The sequence below is a fragment of the Siniperca chuatsi genome, linkage group LG9 (assembly GCF_020085105.1).
Source record: "Siniperca chuatsi isolate FFG_IHB_CAS linkage group LG9, ASM2008510v1, whole genome shotgun sequence".
NCBI lineage: Eukaryota > Metazoa > Chordata > Actinopteri > Centrarchiformes > Sinipercidae > Siniperca > Siniperca chuatsi.
In genome coordinates, this window is record NC_058050.1 from 3,782,845 (window position 1) to 3,803,407 (window position 20,563).

General features: G+C 40.1%; 1 protein-coding gene across 2 annotated transcripts; it reads right to left on the reverse strand.

Moving 5' to 3' along the window:
- Positions 1 to 1,999: 1,999 nt before the first annotated feature.
- Positions 2,000 to 18,870, reverse strand: LOC122882295 (soluble guanylate cyclase 88E-like). Of its 2 annotated transcripts, XM_044209537.1 has the most exons (18): positions 18,573 to 18,870; positions 18,259 to 18,315; positions 17,809 to 17,985; positions 17,093 to 17,225; positions 16,462 to 16,636; positions 15,236 to 15,327; positions 13,383 to 13,640; positions 13,113 to 13,257; positions 12,258 to 12,383; positions 11,843 to 11,963; positions 9,672 to 9,801; positions 9,111 to 9,257; positions 7,970 to 8,116; positions 6,251 to 6,407; positions 5,306 to 5,415; positions 4,743 to 4,832; positions 4,248 to 4,366; positions 2,000 to 3,439 (listed from the first exon to the last, which is right to left on the reverse strand). In XM_044209537.1, exons 3-18 carry the CDS (start codon positions 17,934 to 17,936, stop codon positions 3,070 to 3,072), a joined length of 2,448 nt encoding a protein of 815 aa, XP_044065472.1. In that variant the 5' UTR covers positions 17,937 to 17,985; positions 18,259 to 18,315; positions 18,573 to 18,870; the 3' UTR covers positions 2,000 to 3,069. The 2 variants fall into 2 exon arrangements, with proteins under 2 accessions (XP_044065472.1, XP_044065471.1); XM_044209536.1 differs by lacking the exon at positions 18,259 to 18,315 and having other exon boundaries at positions 18,573 to 18,868.
- Positions 18,871 to 20,563: the final 1,693 nt, after the last annotated feature.

Sequence of the window (20,563 nt, forward strand, 5' to 3'; positions counted from 1 at the left end):
CTTGAACTAACTGCAGATAAAACTAGCCACTTGGCAAAATCTGGCACACTGACATCATAATGATGTAAATTAGTGCACTTTGTCCCTGATAAATAATTAATCATGTTGAAAAATACACTTCAGAATTTATTAGCCTATGCTGTGACTAATGAGACTCACCACTCTAGGAATTACTTTATGAAGGCCAATATCACTCTTATGAATGAAGCTTTGTTTGAGCTCTTTGCCATAAAACTTGTCAACCTTTTTAAAGTCTAATTTGAGTGAGTGAAATGTAAATACGGATGAGGGTAATATAGGATATGATCCAGAGTAACCAATATTGAGTCTGGTATTGTTCATAACAGAGCAATCAGTCTTGGGAACCACTGCAAACATGTCCACGGGTCTGAAGTCATGAATTCAACGATTCATTTAGAATCAGGAAGTGTCCCCTGATTCTAATGCTGTTTATTTATCTGTAGGTTTATCTGAATGGCAACCAGCTGTGCTGAAGGGCTGTTGGCTGAAGCTCAGGCCTTTCAAAAAAAAACCCGTCCAATGAACTCTCGCAAATGTTAATCGTTGTCAGATGTCGGGGTTAAAGGTCACGCTGAGACCCAGCTGGACTAAGAGGAGTGCCTGGACAGGAGACCAGCCCACCAGTGTGCGGTGTAGACCGAAACACACCTGCCTCTTTGTTTTGCTTCCCACTCAGCCCTTCTGCAAGAAATTAACTAGAGTAAAGTCATGGTAAACTTTGCAACTGCAGAATGAGGTCTATCACCGTGGCAACAGACAGGAAGTAGTGCTTAAGCGGTTTCCTGATAGCTTCCTCTTTATCATGTAATGACATCTCACAAGGAAACATCAGCATGGAGCACTCAGCTGAATACTTGTGTGTATGAGTGTGCACACTTGCATGTGTTGGTACGAATAAGTGAACGTAGCGTGTGCGAAGGAGCACACCCGCCCTGAAATGAGCTCTTACCTGTCGTACTGTACACATCTTACACACTTGCCTCTTTTGGTTATGAGATAATAAGAGGAACTTCAATTATGTCACTTATCTTTCATTAAAAGATCACATGGACCTTCAGCCTCCAACCTTACAGACACACATACAGTCACTCACATAATAGCAGTGTGTTATCACCAGATGACTAAGACAGGAATAACTGACCTCATAACCACTGAGGTCAGGGAATTGCGCCTGAAGATTTGGAGCTTGAATTGGATGGTGGATTTGGTGAGCTTAGGTGCTTTCTGCGCTCATGCTGTCTTTCCACTCACAGTGTTATAAGATAGATGGTGAGAACAGATGCTGGTTCAGGGGAGGCCAGATATTTAATTTGATCTGTCTGCAGCTATCAGGGATTCACTTTCCCCCAGCGGCATGATCAGATATGAAACCCTTCTATCTCACTTGTTTTTTAGATGTGAAGAACCTCAGGGCACCAGAAAATCATTCTTCCAAGTCCCTGATTCATTAACTAATGAATTTATTCATTAACTCGTGTATCTTATCACCTCCTAGTGGCTATTAAAAGACATTGCAGTGGCCACAGATGACACTGAAAAGGATCAATCACTCACATCCTCTGCGGTTCTGTGGAACTGTGTGGGCACCTGTACTGTATGTGACAGTGTGATGCTTTTTTTTTTTGCTTGGGAATTGTGGTGGCCGTTTTTTCACTATTTTCTGACATTTTGTTGACTAAACAATAAATGGATTATTTGAAAAAATAATCAGTAAATCAAATGATAATGGTTATACATTTTTAAACCTTTTTGGGTAATGCTTTCATTTTAGAGGTTTACAATTTCAGAATAATTTCCTAAGAAGGTTTCTGGAGAACACTATGTTTTTTGGCAGTAATTATAAGGCGTGGTGTTCACGTGGTACACTTATAATTATTTAATTCCAATTAATTGCTATTGTAACCTAGATAAAGAAGCTTGAATCAGTAGATGAGTATGAGTGTCAAGACCTAATTACAAAAAAATGAAAACATGACAGTTTTAGTGGCTGTACATACAGTTTTATACAGTGAAACAAATGCAGTCAGTTACATACAGAAAGTAGAACCAGAACTCTTTAAGACAATGTTGTGAAGGTGTAGCCAAATGCCTACTGAATTACCATACGCCTAGTTTAAACAAAATGAAATACAACCTCTGATGTCTACTCTCAGTGAATTATATAAAGCATCCATAGAATTAGTTTTTCTGTTTCTGTGGAAGCTCCCGCCTCAGTTAAAATCCGTGTAAGCCCTGTCACAAAATGGCTTACTTTCCAAAACATCCTGTAATTTGTTGTCATTATACATTTGAACAGAATTAATTTAGCAATAATAGCAGTGACTTCATGAATGGCTTGTAGAGCTGTACAATAATACAGCAAATAGCATAAAGAATATCAGAAATAAACGCATTGTCATGGCTGTCATTACCTGTAGTACAGTTTTAAGGTTCTCTGTTTCTCTGTGCATGTGCTGTTTGTAACATTGTACTTCCTATATTTGGAAACTGTCGACATAAGGAAGGCATGTTGTGAAACCTGTAAAATTTAAGTAGATGTTGATATAACTGATCTTAGAAAAGTACTTTCTCAGTTTCTGTACAAGACAAATCTTTTGATGCATGAAATCAATAAATCAATAAGTAGCAACATACTGGTTTTCCCCATTTGATATTTTAAATGCAGTGACTTTGAGTGCAGAGGGATTTTTTTTGCCAAGCAATCAAGATTAACCCAATTATCAAGTACTTGGAGCCTGACATGTTGCACAAACTTTACCTTAATACAAGTAGACTTTTGTGGGAAATGTTTAAAAGTTAAAGTGTTGGCCTTCAGTTTAAGTTGCCTTATAGGCTAACTGTTATTTTACTCAAAATCTCACAAAAGCCTATATCTCTCACAACCCCTTGGCATGACATTCAAAATGTGTTAAAATGCAGATCATCTGTAACCATAAATATTGAAAATGTTGAAATGCCTGCCCCTGATTAAACTTGAATGATATTTTCAGCATCACACCCTTGTCACATGTTAAAGTCGTATTGTAATCTCACACTACAACCATCTGCTCACAGAATGGAGCAGGCGGTGCTGCGCATGGGCAGGTTGGTGGGCAGCTTGGCATACTGCTCCCTGAAGCTGTTTCTCTTGTTGTTGAGTAAAGGACCCGGGTTCTCCAGCCCGTCAGCGGGCAGCAAAGACTCTGGCATTGCGTTTCCCTGGGGCACATCCAACTTGGCCCCCTTGTTGTTCTTAGTCTTTTTGGCATTCTCCTTCTCCTGAGGCTCGGTTGAAATGGCGGGGGGCTCGTTAGCGGCCTCTGGTGGGGGCAGGGTGTCCAGGGGGAGATCGCTGGGGCTTGGCTTCCGTTCAGCTTGCTCCTCACTGCTGGTGATGTTGAGGTTGGAGGCCATGCGCTTGGCATTGGTGCTTGTGGAACTAGTGCAGTTACACATTAGTAGAGTTTCTCAGTGATTCACAAAAAACACTGTCTTAAGTATATCTGTAATCATGCTGTCGGAAATCAAACATTTTTACTTTTGGCCCCAGGGATGATAGTTGTAAAAACACTAGTCTCTCAGATCTGAGATAGGGTTTATTCCTGCCAGAAGCTTCTCTCACACAGCAAAATTAAAATCCTTAACAAATCATTTAGCCTAGAATAAAGGTCCTACAATCATATTTTCTTCAAATAAGCAATTAAGGCTGTCCTTGGAATGACGTTATTTCACCTATTCATTTTCTAGGACAGTATTATTTTCATGTTGCTAGTGCACTTACTTGCCCTTTTCTGTTTTGTTTCAAGATACTGACAACCCTTTTCCAAAAAATTCTTGACACAAGGGAAACTGCACTGGGAACAAGTGGAATTGTGTTAAGTGGCATCATTTCTTGTTTAATGAAAAATAAGTCTCAAAGACTTGATATCAGACTAAAGGGACTGTTAAGAGGGGTGTTTTTGCAGTGATGTGTTGCCTGTTTTGTCTGGGTTTTTTTTTTTTTTTTTGTGGTGCTTCAGTAACCCAAAAGTTGCACTGCCCCATCTTAGTGAAATTCTTGTGGTCAGCATGACTTCTTCAAACAGACAAAAGCACCTAAAACAGCCTTTCAGTTTGCTTGCTGTCTGATGCTGCAGGGGGCAATGAGCACAGCTCTGACTGAAGCAACAGGGGGCATCCTGAGTCCACTCTGTGTACAGACGAAAAGCGATTCTTTGGTGCTGACTGCTCTCCTTTTGTCTACTCACCCATTAGAGCTTTTGTCCTCTGAGTCTTTCTGTTCACTGCTGTAGCGTAGCTCTGCCGGGGTCTTGAACGATAGATCTTTCTTTCCTTTCAGCCAGTAGGTCTTCATGTAGCCTTTACCCTGAAAGTTGTTAGGAAGATAAAGTGTTTTGATCAAAAATGCCGTATATACATGTTGGAAAGAACATTTAATCTAAAATCTCAATATTAAAACACTTGGACTGTCAGGTCCAAAATATCTCAGAATTGGCTCAAGATAGTGTTTTCAGTAATACTCTCCCAACAAAGGCAGGTGTCCCATTTTTCAAATCATACACCTCATCTTGGAATAAAGTGCTTGAAGTATTACAGCTAAGACTGGCAAAACCTGACATGTAAAGTATTAATCATAATGTCTATCTCAATCAGTGGATGGTGGATGAGAAATCCATAATTTGCAGGAAAAAAATCAGAGACCAGCAAGAGGTATGTGTCCATGGCTGATATTGACAACTCACCTTTACAAAGATTTTGCCCCTCTCCTCAATGATATAGGGCTCATGTTCCAGGTGGTCTTTGGTGGTCTGACTGATGTGTATCTGCATGCCCTGCTCAGACAGACGCACATACAGAAAACTACTGCTAAAGCTGAGTATTTAAATACAAGCTCCATCTGCACCGAAACTTTTTTAAATCATTAAAGGGAAGTGAAAACATTTAGCTTACTGGAACCTAAAAAATGAGAGTTCATTCAGGGTTTTCTTCCTTTATGGGAGTGTATAGTGAAGAAATTAAGCCTGCAAACTCCCTCCTTTTTAATTTTCTTTTCATCATAGAACAGATTTCCCACAAAACATGACATTAACTTATATTACTGTAAGTAATAGAAAGTAAATTAAGTGATTAGCCTGCAGCATGCACAATGGCGTCATTAAACAGAAAATGGTTTTCTATAGTAATCTACATGAATTGACTAAGGGAAATCATGAATGTTATTGCAATTATTTGTACTATTGCAGTGTGTTATTTAGAACATTTTGCTGGGTAACAGGTTGTCAAATAAATATGTTAGTGTAGTCACCACTCCATTGCTCTCCATCCTTGAGGCTGTGTTCACAGTGTCGCCAAACAGACAGTAGCGAGGCATCTTCAGACCCACCACACCAGCCACCACCATACCTGAGTGAATACCTGAGAGAGGAAAAACAGTTTATAGAACCAAACATGAGCTGATTTATTCCTGAATCCAGGTTTTATTGCAGCTATTGTCAACTTTTCCTTACGGACAAAAAATGAATAGTTTACGGAATAGATGGATGAGTGGATGTTTAGTACAGTGATATTTGACTCCTCACTTTGTGTGTTGATCAGATCTTTTCTCTGAGTAGTTCTAGTACCTAGGCTCTAATGCAGCGTTACGACTTATTTTCAGTTACAGACCATATGATCATAATGTTTGCCAACATAATGCAAGTTGCCAGTAGTGAATGATAAGTGAAAGCTTATTTAATGCTCCTTTAATTTACACAACTCAGTTCCAGCTTCCTGATGGTCTCAAGTTGTCAGGTAAAATAATTTGACTAACAGTTAGGGATGTACAAATGATAAAAATGTGATCCATATTGGGAAAATCTCTTGTTTTTCTCCAAAGATGTCAGTGCTTACGGTTGACTTCAGAACAGCGACCCCTTGTGACAAGAAGGAATCAGTGTCTTGATCTGTGTACTTTACCTGGTTCCTCTGGTCGAGGAAAAATCTTTCTGTTGTGCCCCAAGATCCCAAGATTATATTTTTGGGGGCTGTCACTGAAAGCTGGCAGAGTGGTTGAGTGGATAAAAAGCCCAACCTGGAAATGTCTGAAGTACAAGGATGTAGGAACTAAATCAGTTCAGAAGCAGTGATGGGCTGGCTGACCCTGAGACGTGACCTCACGATGGCCAGCAACAGGCAAAACCCAAAACAGCGAAATAATGGGGTGCCTTATCATGGCTGAGCTGCTAAAACTCCAGACAGTTGTACTGCTCACCGACTCTGATCTGGATGTTATCTCCGGTGGAGGGGTCTTTAAGGTGGTCGATGGAGCTCAGCATGTCCAAGGCCATGTCACAGATATGGTGCGCATGAAAGGTGGTCTTGTTGGGCACGCCCGCCACCACCATGTAAGCATCACGAATCGTCTCCACCTGGACAGAAGGGAAAGTGACGATTTCTACATTGTGATAAGAGAGCGAAGAGAACTTTTTGACCAAGTGTCACTCCATAACCAAGTCAGTTATCATGGCAGACATGAATTCAACTCTCAATGTATTTTCCAGGTGTGTGTGCATGTGTAACTTCTTCCATCATCATCATCTTCCATCATCAAACATCATTCAGATCATCAAACAAATTTAAATATTAGTCAAAGATGACACAAGTAATCACAAAATGCAGTTTTTAAATGAAGGTTGTTATGATTAAGGGAAAACAAAATCCAAACCTACATGGCCCTGTGTGAAAAAGTGATTGCCCCCTAAACCTAATAACTGGTTGGGCCACCCTTAGCAGCAACAACTGCAATCAAGTGTTTGCGATAACTTGCAATGAGTCTTTTACAGCGCTGTGGAGGAATTTTGGCCCACTCATCTTTGCAGAATTGTTGTAATTCAGCCACACTGGAGGGTTTTCGAGCATGAACTGCCTTTTTAAGGTCATGCCACAGCATCTCAATAGGACTCAGGTCAGGACTTTGACTAGGTCACTCCAAAGTCTTCATTTTGTTCTTCTTCAGCCATTCAGAAGTGGACTTGCATTATAGTACATTTATGCTTTACAGTTAGACTGATACATACGGAGCCCCCTAAAGGTCACGGTGAGATTTTTTTTGAGGACTACTTTTGCATTCCCTTGCAATATGTTTTGCGTTCTCTCACAATACTTTTGCATTACCTCGCAATACTTTTCTTCTTCCATTTCTTCTGAGCCATATGTCTATTTCTGCTCAGCTGCAGTTCATTGAATTTTACTTTGAATTGGGCATTAAGTATGCTGATATAGTACTACTGCTCTATAGGCATGTATGGTTATGCAACTAGTGAAAGTAAACTTAAACGAATTCTTAGATCAAGAGTTCTCTCCAGAAGAAAGCAGTAATGTAATCTGCAGGATGCTTTCGGTTTCATTCGTGAACAGTTACCGTACTCAGTGCTGTACTTTCACTGTGGGAAAAGGAGACGTCTCCAGAGGCGGAATTAAAGATGTGCAGTTGAATCTACCTAATAAAGCTAATGTGTTGTATTTGTATGAGTCAAAAAAAGCAACAAACAAGAAGGTGACTGAAATGCGGCAGAGTCTGTGGTTCTGTCACAGAAAGCTGACAACATTGAACTGCTTGCAGAGATACATCAGGAATGCCGACCAACGCAAGTTTTTGTGTTTTTGCACAAGGTCCTCTGTTCTTTGCACAAAACTAATTAAAGTAACCTTCAATGCTGAAACAAGTTTTGGTAGAAGGCCTTTTGGAGCAATACTTGATCCTTATACATACAGCTCCTACCCGGAAGTTTGATAATGTTCTATCTGATAACTTCTTTGCAATGGACATCATATAAAGTGAGGTGTCCATAAACAAGGCTCCACACTACCTTCCATTCCAAATAGACATATGGCTCAAAAGTGTCAAATATACTCATCAAAATGCACAAGACAGTTGAAAGCATCTGAATCATATGCAGATACATCAACTGTGCTGCTTTCTTGGACTGACCTTGTAAACATTGTGCTTCTCGCTGAGTGTGTCGAAGACAATGTAGATCTCATTGAGCATGTCCACCACCTGCATGGGTGTGATGTGGATGCAGATCTCGTTAAACTTGACCACGTCGCTGAACAGGATGGTCACATCTGGGAAGACCTGGGATACAAGCAAACAAAGTTATGATAGTCTCACACTGTAAGCAAACTCATACTCACCAGGTGCCTATACCAGAGGTATAGAGTAGCTCAGGGTTACTCAGCCGCAGGTTCCTTGAGTCATCAATTAGATGTTTGTTATTGCTGTATTATAGTGTGGACGGATATTCATTCTTGGTTAGTTTGTAGTAATGTAATTTGGTTTTATAAGATTTTCATTTTGTGATTTTATATGTTTGATGCACTATGACTGCTGCCATTTGCACTATAATTGCTGCTATTTGTTCCGCTGTACATTTGCACAGTCATCACTCCGCTGCTTTTATCTACCTACTATTGACATAATATGTATTGTCTTTTTGACATGTATGTTTTTATCCATGTTTTATCTGTGTTTTTATTGATCAGCACATTGAGCTAGAAGCAAACGGTTTCGTTCTGCTGTGCTCCCCTCATGTGTACAGTCTTGAATCACAATAGAGTTTGCCTTTATCTTTACCTTTTATGTTGTGTTATTGTTGCACTTATTTCATTTTATAGATCCATAAATAAATAATATCTCACAACATTGTTAACCAGTTGCTCAACAATACTCCCACTCTTCTTGTCCTTACTTGCACAACTGCTGCAGTTAAAGTGAAATCTAGTTCTTCTGTTGGTCGCAACCTTGTCATTTTGCTTGTGAGAAAATGGCAGTTCTATTTCATGTGGAGTTCACTGCCAAGCTAAGGGCACTGTCGCATGGCTGACCCCTGACCTCCATGTGGAATGGGTCGACGGAACAAGAAGTACTTTAAATGCAAGGCGTGCGCTTCCTTTGAGTAAAGTGGGTGCTATGATCACAGCAATGTATTACTAGGATAGCAGAACTCCAAAAGCACAAAAAAAAAAAAAATATGGCCTCAATTTAGCAGTAAGCCATTTTCAGAAACTGATGCTCTGATATTTTGTGGTTTTCGAGTACCGCTATCCTTGTTAACAGCACTATCTTGTACCTGGCATGTCTCCAGTGCAGTGATCCCCTTCCTGAGGCGGTCGGCCACAGCTTTAGGGATCATGGCGTAAAGCAAAGAATCTCCTCTCTTCTTTTCTTCGTCCAGCTTCTTGATGATTTCCTGCAGCTGAGCATATTTTTGTTGCTCCTAGAAGATCAGAAATGGGACACAAGAGTCTACGGTTACAGTCTCACCTCTCTTAAAGCGCAGAGATCCCTCTTTGCCTTCTCTAATCCTCTTAATCCACATCTCTCTCTGCATGACTGAAGTGGATTTAATGGGTGAAATCAATAGGGGAGCAGAGCTTTCACCTGGGCTCACCTGGTCATGCTGTTTCATAGAGAGAACTGGCATTCTTACATTTTGTGCACACTGCGTATCATATAATATGACTTCTGCTTTGAATCACACAAGTCTTATGTACATTTTCTAAGGCAATATGAACCACCTCAAACTGCTACCCTGGTCTGTGATGTAGCACAATTGATTTCCCCCGTTGAACACAAATCTGCTTTGTTAGTACGATGCTCTATCTCTTGAGACTGAGGATTCAGTCTTCACCTGATCGAGGGCCAGCTGCAGCTCAGCCGATTGTTGTGTCCCGGCCAAAATCAGCTCTCTGCTGGAGTCATGCAGGTTCAGATCATTCACGTACACACCCATCTTTATCATATCCTCCACTGTCTCTATACTGCAAGAATAAGGAGAAGAAATTAAGATATATACACTGTAAAAGGAAAGAAAGGCAAGAAAATGTAAATTAATTTACTAAATTAGCATACATCCAGTTTCCAAAATTAGATACGATTTGGGAAAAGGCAACCCTAATTTCAGTGAAACAACTTATTGAAAACAACAAGTATTGAATAAATAGGGTGGCAACACCCATATGAAGGCAATGACAGAGGATGGAAATGTATTTTTTCTGCAATGGGAATAAAGTGAAAAAAGTGCCATGAGTTTTCAGTACTACATTCAGACAGCTTAACACACTGATACCTGAGCACTGCGATGTCTTGCAATTATCTTTAAATTACCTTAAAATCTCAAATAGTTGTGTGTTGCTGTCTGTACAAAACAACTTGTCCTTAAGAAGACTTGTCCTTACTGTACTGTAATGGCTCACATGATAAATTTAGCATAAACCACCAATCTTTTTCCACAGAATGAATTTCCTCAGTACAACAAGTCAAGTAGAACTTTATTTGCAATTGGTTGTGCGGCAGTAAAAACTGTAATAACACACAATATCAAAAAATACACATGGCAATTAAATACAACATATAATAAGCAATATTTACCAAGTGTGGCTGGGTCGTCGATCTGATATTACCTTTTACTATTGGAATTTAGCAGTGAAATGGCTGAGGGTACGATGGAGTGTTTATATCGGTTGGTTTTGGCTAGTGGGTATTTGAAACGGGAACCCGAAGGCAAGGTCTGAAACTTTAGGTGCAGGGGATGGGTGCTGTCAGACAGGATGGATTCTGCTTTTGTTAACAACTGTGACTTTTCTGTTGAGTACCTGTGATACTGCTACAGACCTAGACTACCTTTTGTTAATGCATTTTTGATGATTGAGAGAAGCATGCCCACAGATAAAAGAGTAAAAATAAAAATCAACTCAAAAGATCTGTAAAACAAAGTCATCGGGGACCTGTCATCACTAAACTTAGCCAGCTTCCTCAGACTTAAAAGGCGCTGCCAGCTGTTTTTACACAGCATATTGGTATTACAATCAAAGCTCAGCTTATTATCAATTATAGTGCCCAACAACATACACTAGACATGCCATACTCACCACTCTGTAACTCTTGAGCTTCTCTTTTCAATAGAAATGCTGTTCTCATGTTTTTGTTTAATTCCAGTTAATATACATATACTGTATGTACTGTATATACTGTTTTCTCAATTCAGCAGATGTTAATGAAACCTAACACTTGTATGCCTGCAAAGGAAGGATTTGCTGAAAATGTTTGGATGTGAAACAGTTGGATCAAGTGTTGAGTTAGTGTTAACAACAAACAACAGTAACAGAAAATTAAGAAAGCAAAAAGGACCAGATCAGAAAACGGGACAGTGTCTCACTAAAATATCAAATATACTTACTAAAACTTATGAAAGGGTAAACTAGAAAGAAAGGCCTTTCTCTGTAATTTTTCCCCAAATTAGATTGCCCATTCTGTGCATGAAAATTTACTTTGGACCCGATCTGAAACTGACCAGTAGAAAACTTATCTAAACTTGACCTGCATAAATACATTTTCAAAAGAAGACATCCGATCTGAAAAGGGACACAAAGGCACTTAGACCCAGTCTGAAATAGACCTGAGGATAAATAAACCTGATCCAAAATGTAGTTGACCCGAACTGACCGTAATAGAAAGAAAACACCAACATCGGCAGTAGTATGAATGAAAAAGCATCCGCGGTTGAAAAGAGCAGCAATGCCCGACATTTTCCCCTGAATTTTACAGTTCACTCTCTGTTTCACCTACGACGCACCACATGATAGGCTTGGATTCACTCAGGTATTAGACACATTGACACACAGACCTGATACGTGCGGCAATAGAACGGGACTCTACCTGACCCTATTAGCCTACAGTAAATATAAGCTGGACCTGGCCTGGGGTCGGGTCCTAGTTTCTAGGAACCAAGTGGACCCGTGAAGACCTATTGTTCTGAGTCAAAATCATTAAACATAGACAGTCTGTAGGCTGTGGTCTTACATGGGTGTCCCCAGGAAGATGAGGGAGTCCCACTGGGGGACATACTTCATCTGGCCCTTCAGGTGGAGAGGTTTCTTCGGAGGCTCCCGCATGTCCTCAAAGATGGTCTCACTACACTTTCCTAGGAAGAACCATGAGGGACAGGTCAACAGGATTGTTGCAATTTAAAAACATAGTAGTTGATTGATTTTTAGCATCAACATATGAAATGCTGTTATGGGTAGGGCATTGGTTGTCTTAAAGCAGTTGACCTTTTGCACACATAAAACTGTTAATGACAGGTAATTGACCCTTTTAGAAAAAGTTCTTGTTATCCCCCCAAAACAGCCACAAGATAGAAATGTAAGCTAAATGTTTTCAAAAGACCAAACTAACAAATACTGTTTGCAGATGTTAAAGTGTGAAATATTCTGACCGGTGACAGTCTGGAATGCCAGCAGTTCAATATCTTCCCCTCCAGAGTTGGCAGAGCTGTTGTATTGAGTGAGAGCGCTGCTGTACTCTTGGTCTGTGCCCTTCATCTCCTCCACTGCCTTTGGCTCTGATGGAGGGGCAGCAGCAGAAACAGTGAGAGGATGAATGACCAAATTAACCAGGTTGTGTGTTAAGTAAGTGAGTTAACAAGGGCATAAATGTGTGAAGATGGTGCAGTGAATTCGAATCACATATTCAGGGAATAGCAGAACAAGATGTTCAACCAGAGAATATATTACAAATTCATCTTCTTGTTATAAGTTCTGTTCTAGTGCGTTCTTGATGGTTATGTTCTGGACTATATCCTACACATAACATGAAAATTGGTATTGTCATTTCCTCCTGAAATTATTACATCCTTACCAATATGCAACAAATGAATCTCCTTGTTTCATTTCTTTTCTTCACCTTTTATTCTGACAACTAATTTTGGACAAGTATTCATCAGGCTGCTGGCTACTTGTTTGGATTGCATCATCATCCTTGGTGCATTGACATGCAAAGCATATTTCTCTTTACAGTAGACGTTTAAATATAGTTATATGTGCTTTGAGGATGCAATGCTTTTGACTTATTTGTTAAATGAACAATAGTGGTTTGGCTCTTCACTCACTTTGATATTCATTCGCCTGGGTATATTTTAAATATTTTATTTTGCTCTGTCCAGATACAATAACCTTGGACAAAAATGAGGGAGTGAAATGAGGGGATGGACATTTTGTGATCTCATCCATTTAAAATTGACCCTTTTTTATACATTATGCATTTAAAATGATTGAAATGGAAAGACTGGTACCCCTTTCTTCTTCCCTCTTTGCTTTCTCATTCTCTTCCTTCTCCTCTGGCTCCTCCTTGCTCAGTTTGGGGATATTGACCTTCTGCTTGCTCTCCACCACTGCTTTCGACAACAGCTCAAACACATTGTTCAAATGGGTGTAGATCTGATGGGAGTAAGCAGAAAGATTTTTCTGGCTTAGTAAGTCAGCAAGGCAGTGATTTATATCCCATGAGCAATTTTATAATTTACAAATGAAAAGAAAAATTGGACCACTCCTTCTGAACTCACATTATCCCAGCTGAACTCCAGCATGGGTCTGATCAGAGTGAACTCCTCATTGACCTTCTTGCCTTGGAGGTCGGAGAAGACCTCTTTGAGGCCGTCACCGATGCGGTACATGGTCATGTCCCGGCGGAAAATGACGCTGAAGGGGAACATGTCAAAAAAGATACCTCGCTTCATTGGCAGCTTCTCGTAGCCCGGCGCTGTCTTCTGCTGGGGCATGCGGTGTTTGAAGGCGGCGTTGTCGAAGTTCATCTTATAAACCTGGATGAGCAGAGAGGTTAATTAAACCTTTGAAATACAAGTCACTAATATTTTTGTGTTGGTTTGAACAACAAAAAACAGTTTGGGATATTTTTCTCAATAAACCGAAATGTTTGATGTAATGAAGTTATTTCAAGACTTTCAAGAGCTTCTGAAATCTGTTAAAGCCCATTTGTATAATTTCAAAAGCAATCTGTGTGAGAAAATATCCTCACAAAATATTTTCCGTTCTTTACTTTCTTACTTTCTTTCTTTCTGGAAAAACTTGTTTATCCGACAACAGCTATTTGCCCATAAGGGCGGAACATGACTGAATGTTAGTCTCGTTTATCACCTCCACGCAAAATTAACTTAAAGTTTAAAATAAACTTTTGTTCCCACTACCTTTTTAAAATTGCTTGTTACATGTAGCTTTCCCTTTTTGGTTATACTTTACTTGGATAGTCAGTCTACAGATAGTTTATAGAGTATTTCTAACATTTCAGCAGCATATTAGTTGAGATTCAATAATTCAACAGTTTCACAAATAAAAGTTTGGTTAGGTTTAGGTACAAAAAACAGAATTTGGCTTCCATACACTCAGTATCATACAGTTGAATAAACACCTCGGTTTCAACAAAAACTGAACATTATAACCTTCATGAAGGTAGGATTTCTTGCAGGACTGTTGCATTACGCAGGATTACTTTTAGCTCGGTGTACCTAATAAACTGGAAACTGTATGTCTACAGAAAATAAAGTGTTTTTAAGTTGCAACAAATATATAATTTACTCATGCTTTATAGGTCAGTAATAAGCAATTGGCAAGGACAACTTCTCACATCTCTGTGGAAAAGAGATCCAGAGCATCTGTACCAAAATCTTTTTAATTACAACTTGTTAATATTTAGATTTCCAGAACTGACGGATTATAATTGAATAACCCTTTATTAATGACTTCTAATAATCCATCAAGTCTAATGTTATACATGTAAGTTAGTCATTCATTAAAGGTTGTGGGTTTTCCACTACCTGTAACTCATCAAGTCTGCCGTTAAAAACATTGTGGGATCTGGCCCTCACCCTAAACCTTGTTGTTACAAATAGCTGATCTTTCTGATCTATAGAGCATTATTAAATGGTTATTAACAGCTATAAAGTAATTAGTTACAACCTATAAACTCTTTATAAACTATGCCCTATAAAAAAAGTGACACCAAAATAAAAACATAAATGAATACCATAATAAGAGCAACTTGGAGTTCATGAAAGACTCGCTGGCTGTTTCAGGAATCATAGCAGTGACTTTGTGCTTATGGGACAAACTCTTAAACAACAAGGGTGACATTGATGTTAGCTGATGCTACTCTAGACAGTATGACAACAGGTTTACGAGGTTGCACGTTCCACATTTGTTCAGCTGTAAATTCTGAGTTTACCCAGAGTCCCATCCCAATAAACACTTATCTCCATCCAATAAACACTTGCTGCCTGAGTGTAAACAAGAACTCCGCCTGTAGGTGATGGAATCATTTCCATGCTGATAGAACTGACACAGGGTCAAGGTCAGGCGCTCGACAGCTCGACTGATACTTGACCTAAGCCCGAGTACGTACCACATACGTCATTTTCTCGGTTTCCTCTTTAGACAGGATTTCCACTTCGATATCTGTGTTGTAGAATTGCCGTCCCACTTGAGAGAGCTGCCCTGCAGGAGTCAATTACACATACTGGTCATGGATGTGTAGAGGTCAACTTTTGCTTATAAGGGATTCAGTCAAAATGGGCTTGTGTAAGCTTAATTTCAGAACAAATTGAAGAGTTAACTAGAGTCACTGTTTTATTTTGAATCGTTGACTTTGCCTGGAGAGATGAACCTTGCCTGATGGCGGGACGACTGCCTTGTCCCTGTGAACCAAGTCATTAATTTAAATTTTTCAACACAGCATACTATACATAGGGCTCATCACGTTAGTTGATCTTTTCTCAAAATACTAAGAGTTTTTAAAAGGAGGGAGGAAATTAAAGACAAAAATGGGCAGACAATACTTGAAAAGTGAGGAGGGATCCCTCTCAAAGCCCCATTTACTATGTGATAAAATTGTATGGTACTATTATAAAGGTGCTTCCTGATTGTATATTTTTTGAACAGATTTTTTAGGGGCATTTACTAAACTCTGAAATAATGTATGTAATAATAATACTGTTCATTTCTGACCCGGCCTCTGTCATGCTGCTGGCACACCTTCTCTTTTCCCCCGTCTGCTGTAGAGAATATCGATAAATTGAGAATTATTAAATTTTGATGAAGCATTTCAATTTTAACCGGCGCAGCTTTTCTAACCTTTACGGCATTGGTTTAGCAGCCCGCGACTCGAGTCGGTGAGTAAGGTAAACACACACACACGGAGAGTAGAGACGAGGAGAAATAATTTCACATGCCGTGCTCTAAAAAGAGAAAAGTTGACAGCGGAAACAGAGCTTTTAATCAAGAATGGACAGACTCTTACATGTTCAGTCTTCCCACAGGCAGTTCAAAACCAGTATGGCTACGAGACCGTGGTGGTTTATTAAAAGCAGCAATGTGAAGAGCTGCTATGAGACAAAGTACAGAACATCTTTTGAGCATGTTAACAAAGGGGACAGATTTTAGTCATTTTGCTAAAGAGGGAGTGGCCCTTGCCCCTATCCCAGCATGCAATGGGCAGAAACCCACATAAACACTGGGTGAAGACATAAACTCTGCACTACCGAGAGGTCTGGGGTTGGGGATCAAACCCAGTTTCCTGTCACTGGTAAACTGTGTAACACCCAGTGTTTCTCTCGCTGTGCTTCTTGTTACCTTTGACAAACTGAGTGAAGCCCTTGCGGGTGCTGCGATAGTGCAGCGTGAGGCTCGTCTCGCATTCCTCCTCCACGCAGAAGCTTGGCGGCTGAACCTTGGGGAAGGAGAAGCGAAAGTACTCGTGCAGGTTGTCCAGCTCATTGATGAAGTCGCGCACGTTTCGCCCCAACACCTAGAAAAGATGGATGATGATGATATTTAAATTGTAAATGAGTAAACAAGTTGTTTTTCATGTTGTCAGAATACTAATAATTCTTTTTTAATGTCTCTTTGGTGCTAAGCAGTCATTACTTTTGTGTTTTTTACGCCAAACCTCCCACCTCCCTAAAGATCACCTTTCAGACCCACTATAGATACAGTACAGATGTCCACTGTACTGTATATACAGTGATGTATTTTCCTTTGAATTTTCTAAACATTTTGGAGGTGATTTTTTCTGTTCAGCTTTATTCATGCTAACTACCCAGTTGTTATTCCATTCATTCGGAAATGTGAAACATACTGTATCACTTGCCAAGTGTAAACCTAAAGACCAGATGAGCAGGGAATGCATTTAGCTAATGCATGGAGGACATGTATTTATTGCTGCTGTTAGCTAAAGACAACCAAAGGGGGACCACTAAATCACCTTTAGGATCCGCTCATATCCGTAGTTTCCAATCCTCTTGACCATGTAGACCCCGAAGGCGTACATCAGCTCATCATGGGTCTTTCCCAGAACCTCGCCTGCTGCCTTTGCCAACCTCAGGATCAGGTTGTCACTGTAAAGAAGGAGGGAAGTTTTTAATACATTTTTGTTTTGAGTTATTCTTGCTTAGCTCCTATTTGTCCCAATGAGATTTTAAAAATCAGCTTTTCAGTAGAGACATGACCAAAAAAACAAACAAAACACCACCATTTACAAACTTGTAATAATCTCAGTTAATCAATATCAATAAATAGCACAATATCATAGCGTGTCTAAACAGTATCTAAATAGTCAAAACAATAATTGAACAATGCAAGCTTTACAAATGTATAATTATTGTACCACTGTGCTAAATTGCGCTACACTGTACAGCTGTTTATGACATTGTGTCCACCTTGTGGAAGTGTATCGCCATAGTTAACTACATGAACACTCCCTAGTGAGCAGTTCAGCTGCAGTCTACAATGCTTAGGCTCCTAAATATAGTTTGTCTAACCAAAGAATAAATATTTCATGGATGTGACTGGCAGAAAATGTATTTGTACATTTGTACTTGTTCAAGCACTGAAAACCAAGACATTGTACAGGTTTGTCCCAAAATTGTGCAGTCACCACAATATAATGGGGAAAGATGATTTACAAAAACAACAACCTACTTGTACATCTGATGTCTGACAAACTTGAGGTGGGGTATTTCTGCTCGGTTCTCGATCAGTCTCCACACATCCTCTCCGTAGGATTCATTAATGTAATCATTGACTGCTTCCAAGTACAGGCCGTACATCTTCAGAGGGTTGGAAACCTCCAGACTGATGCCGAAGTTAACTGCTTAGCTGTGGAGAGTAAGGGGAAGAAATTACATATCTGAAATACAGGTTGGAGTCATCTTTGTTAGGGTCAGCAGTTTAAAATATCACTGATGGGAAAATCTCTTAAAATCCATTCTTCCTTGAGAGGACAGACCTTTTGGCACTATCTTCTCATGAGATTAAAATAAGCCATTTGGCTTGTGTGTAAAGGTATATTACGGTGCTAAAAGAAAATTTAAAGGCATACTTTTTTATCCACCTGCATGCATGGAAGGAAAGAAGGAAATATGCTTTTACCTCTGTCACACACAACCTCATGAAACCTCAGGTAACCTCCTCAGACACCAGCTACATCTAAGAAAGAAGCATGATTCTCAGAAGGTAAGTATTCTTTCAGGAAAAAACTGTGCGTGTCTGCTGTTGCTTTGTTCTACACTTTCTATAAAATTTCACCACTGTGGCAAATACGAGCTACTGAAAAAACATCACAGGGAAATCAGGCTGCGCGTATGCTCCCATCCCATCAGTTAACTACAGTAAAACACACAAAATAAAACCAGAAAGGTTAAAAAAAAAAAAGGATGTGAAGGTCAAAAGAGAAGTCCCCTTACCTGCAGTCCCTCAGTGCTGTGTTACCCTGGGCTCCAACTGTGCCAGCCAGCGCCACAGCATCGCTCCCTGATGAGAGTTTCCACCTGCATATGACATGTGTGCTCTCCCCTGACACTTGCCTGTCAGGTCAACAGGTGACCTGGGCCAAAATAGCAGCACCAAGGCATGTTTGTGGCAGGTAGCAAAGAAAAGGCTAAAGGAAATGTTTTTCAGACTCTCAGCTGCATGGACTGGCAAACATACTGGGTGCAATTTGTATGGAGATGAAGTCGGTGTGTGGCTGTTGCTGTATATGGAAATCCCTTAAGATAGGACATTTATTTTCTGTGTTATGTAAACTGGAGTGCACAATGTGAGACTCATTATCTGAAATTAGCCTGTACTCTTTTGCAACAACTCATTAACCAGGTTTCTTGGCTAATTACCTCAAATTTGCATAATTACGGTCAGGTGCACATTAAACTGACGGGCATTGTTTTGAGATTGACATTTGAAAGATTTTGGATTGTTTGTTGTTTTGTGAAGCTGAAGATATCACTTCAAACCATTCAGGCCTCCCGTTAAGGCATACTGCTGATCAGTGACGGCTGAAATGTGACAGACATTTGTGTTTTGACTCGTATCATGATGTCTGTTTTGACCTGCAGAAACTACTTCTATGTTTGAAAAAAAAAACTTTTGTCATCATAAAACCAGGCATATATGATTAAACAAGAGCTGAAGCTTTATTAAACAACTGTCAACCAGTGTGATTGCTTCACTGTGTCTAAGTGAGACATACAGAGCATCTGTAAATTCAAGGTAAAGCCTCACCACTTTTCTCATCATGTCCACTAGGGGGAACTGTTACAACACCCTTGATATATGAGTGGTTTATCAAACGCTTCCGCTGGGGGAAATGAGCTTGAAAATGAGAGGAAATGTGTGACTCTGGCCTTTTGGTGAGTCCAGACAAGGAAGATCAGGCATTCTGTTATTTTATGACATTTGTGGCCTTTTATAGCTGTCCTTTTGCAAAATATACAGACTGATTCAAAACATAATTTTCCTCCATAAAAAGACCAGATTTGGTCATGAACAATGAAAAATGAACTTTTTATATATTTAAATTCTGACCTGGAAGGTTAGGAGGCTCACACCTTTCATGTAGAGGTCTAATTAAGAAAACACTTTCAGCCAGAATGAATTTTTCCAGCCACCACTTTCCTCCCCACACCTACACGCCCCGAGGGAACCAAAGGTTATCCGACAGCTAGCATGTAATATCCACTCTGAGCCATAATGAGTCGATCTCCGTTCCAGTTCTTGTGTAGCTTTTAGCTTCTTTTTCCTTCCATTTCCTTTGTCTCCCCAGTGTTCTCCTATTTGCCAGGTGCTGCTGCCTTTCTTTAATGGCCTCTTGTGCGATGGTGCCACGCGACAGCCTGGGAGGCCTGCCGCTGCCTCTTAGCCGGGGAACAGAGGGAGATAACAATGTGCTGATGGTGCCAACCACAACTCCTCACATGCCGCGGGTGCTTTCATTAAAGACGACATGACTCATCTTCTTTCGCTCTGCCAATATTACACCCTTCCTTCCTTCCTTCCTTCCCACAAAGAGAGAGGTGTCGCTGTTTCAAAAGGTGTCCATTCATGTCATTTTTCAAACGCTAACAGGGAGCCATGGAACGCCTCCCTCACATTGTTTGATGTGAACAACACAAACACACACAGATACACACAGCCCCGTTTGCCTGATTCTCCACCACGTGTACAGGTGGTGTCTTTTTCACTCTTACTCATATATGTTTCCTTTCTGCCCTGCTTGTTATCTGTTAAAGGCTCAGCCAGCCTAACGGAGGGATGATTCAATCTCAGGGGAGTATCAGGGTCACTGGAGGAAACCATGCATGGTCGGACCTATTCAACTCCAGCAAAAAGTGAGGGGCTGATATCATTTTTATATTGTCAAAGCAGGAAAAGAGCTCACTATTCAAACATGGGACATTGA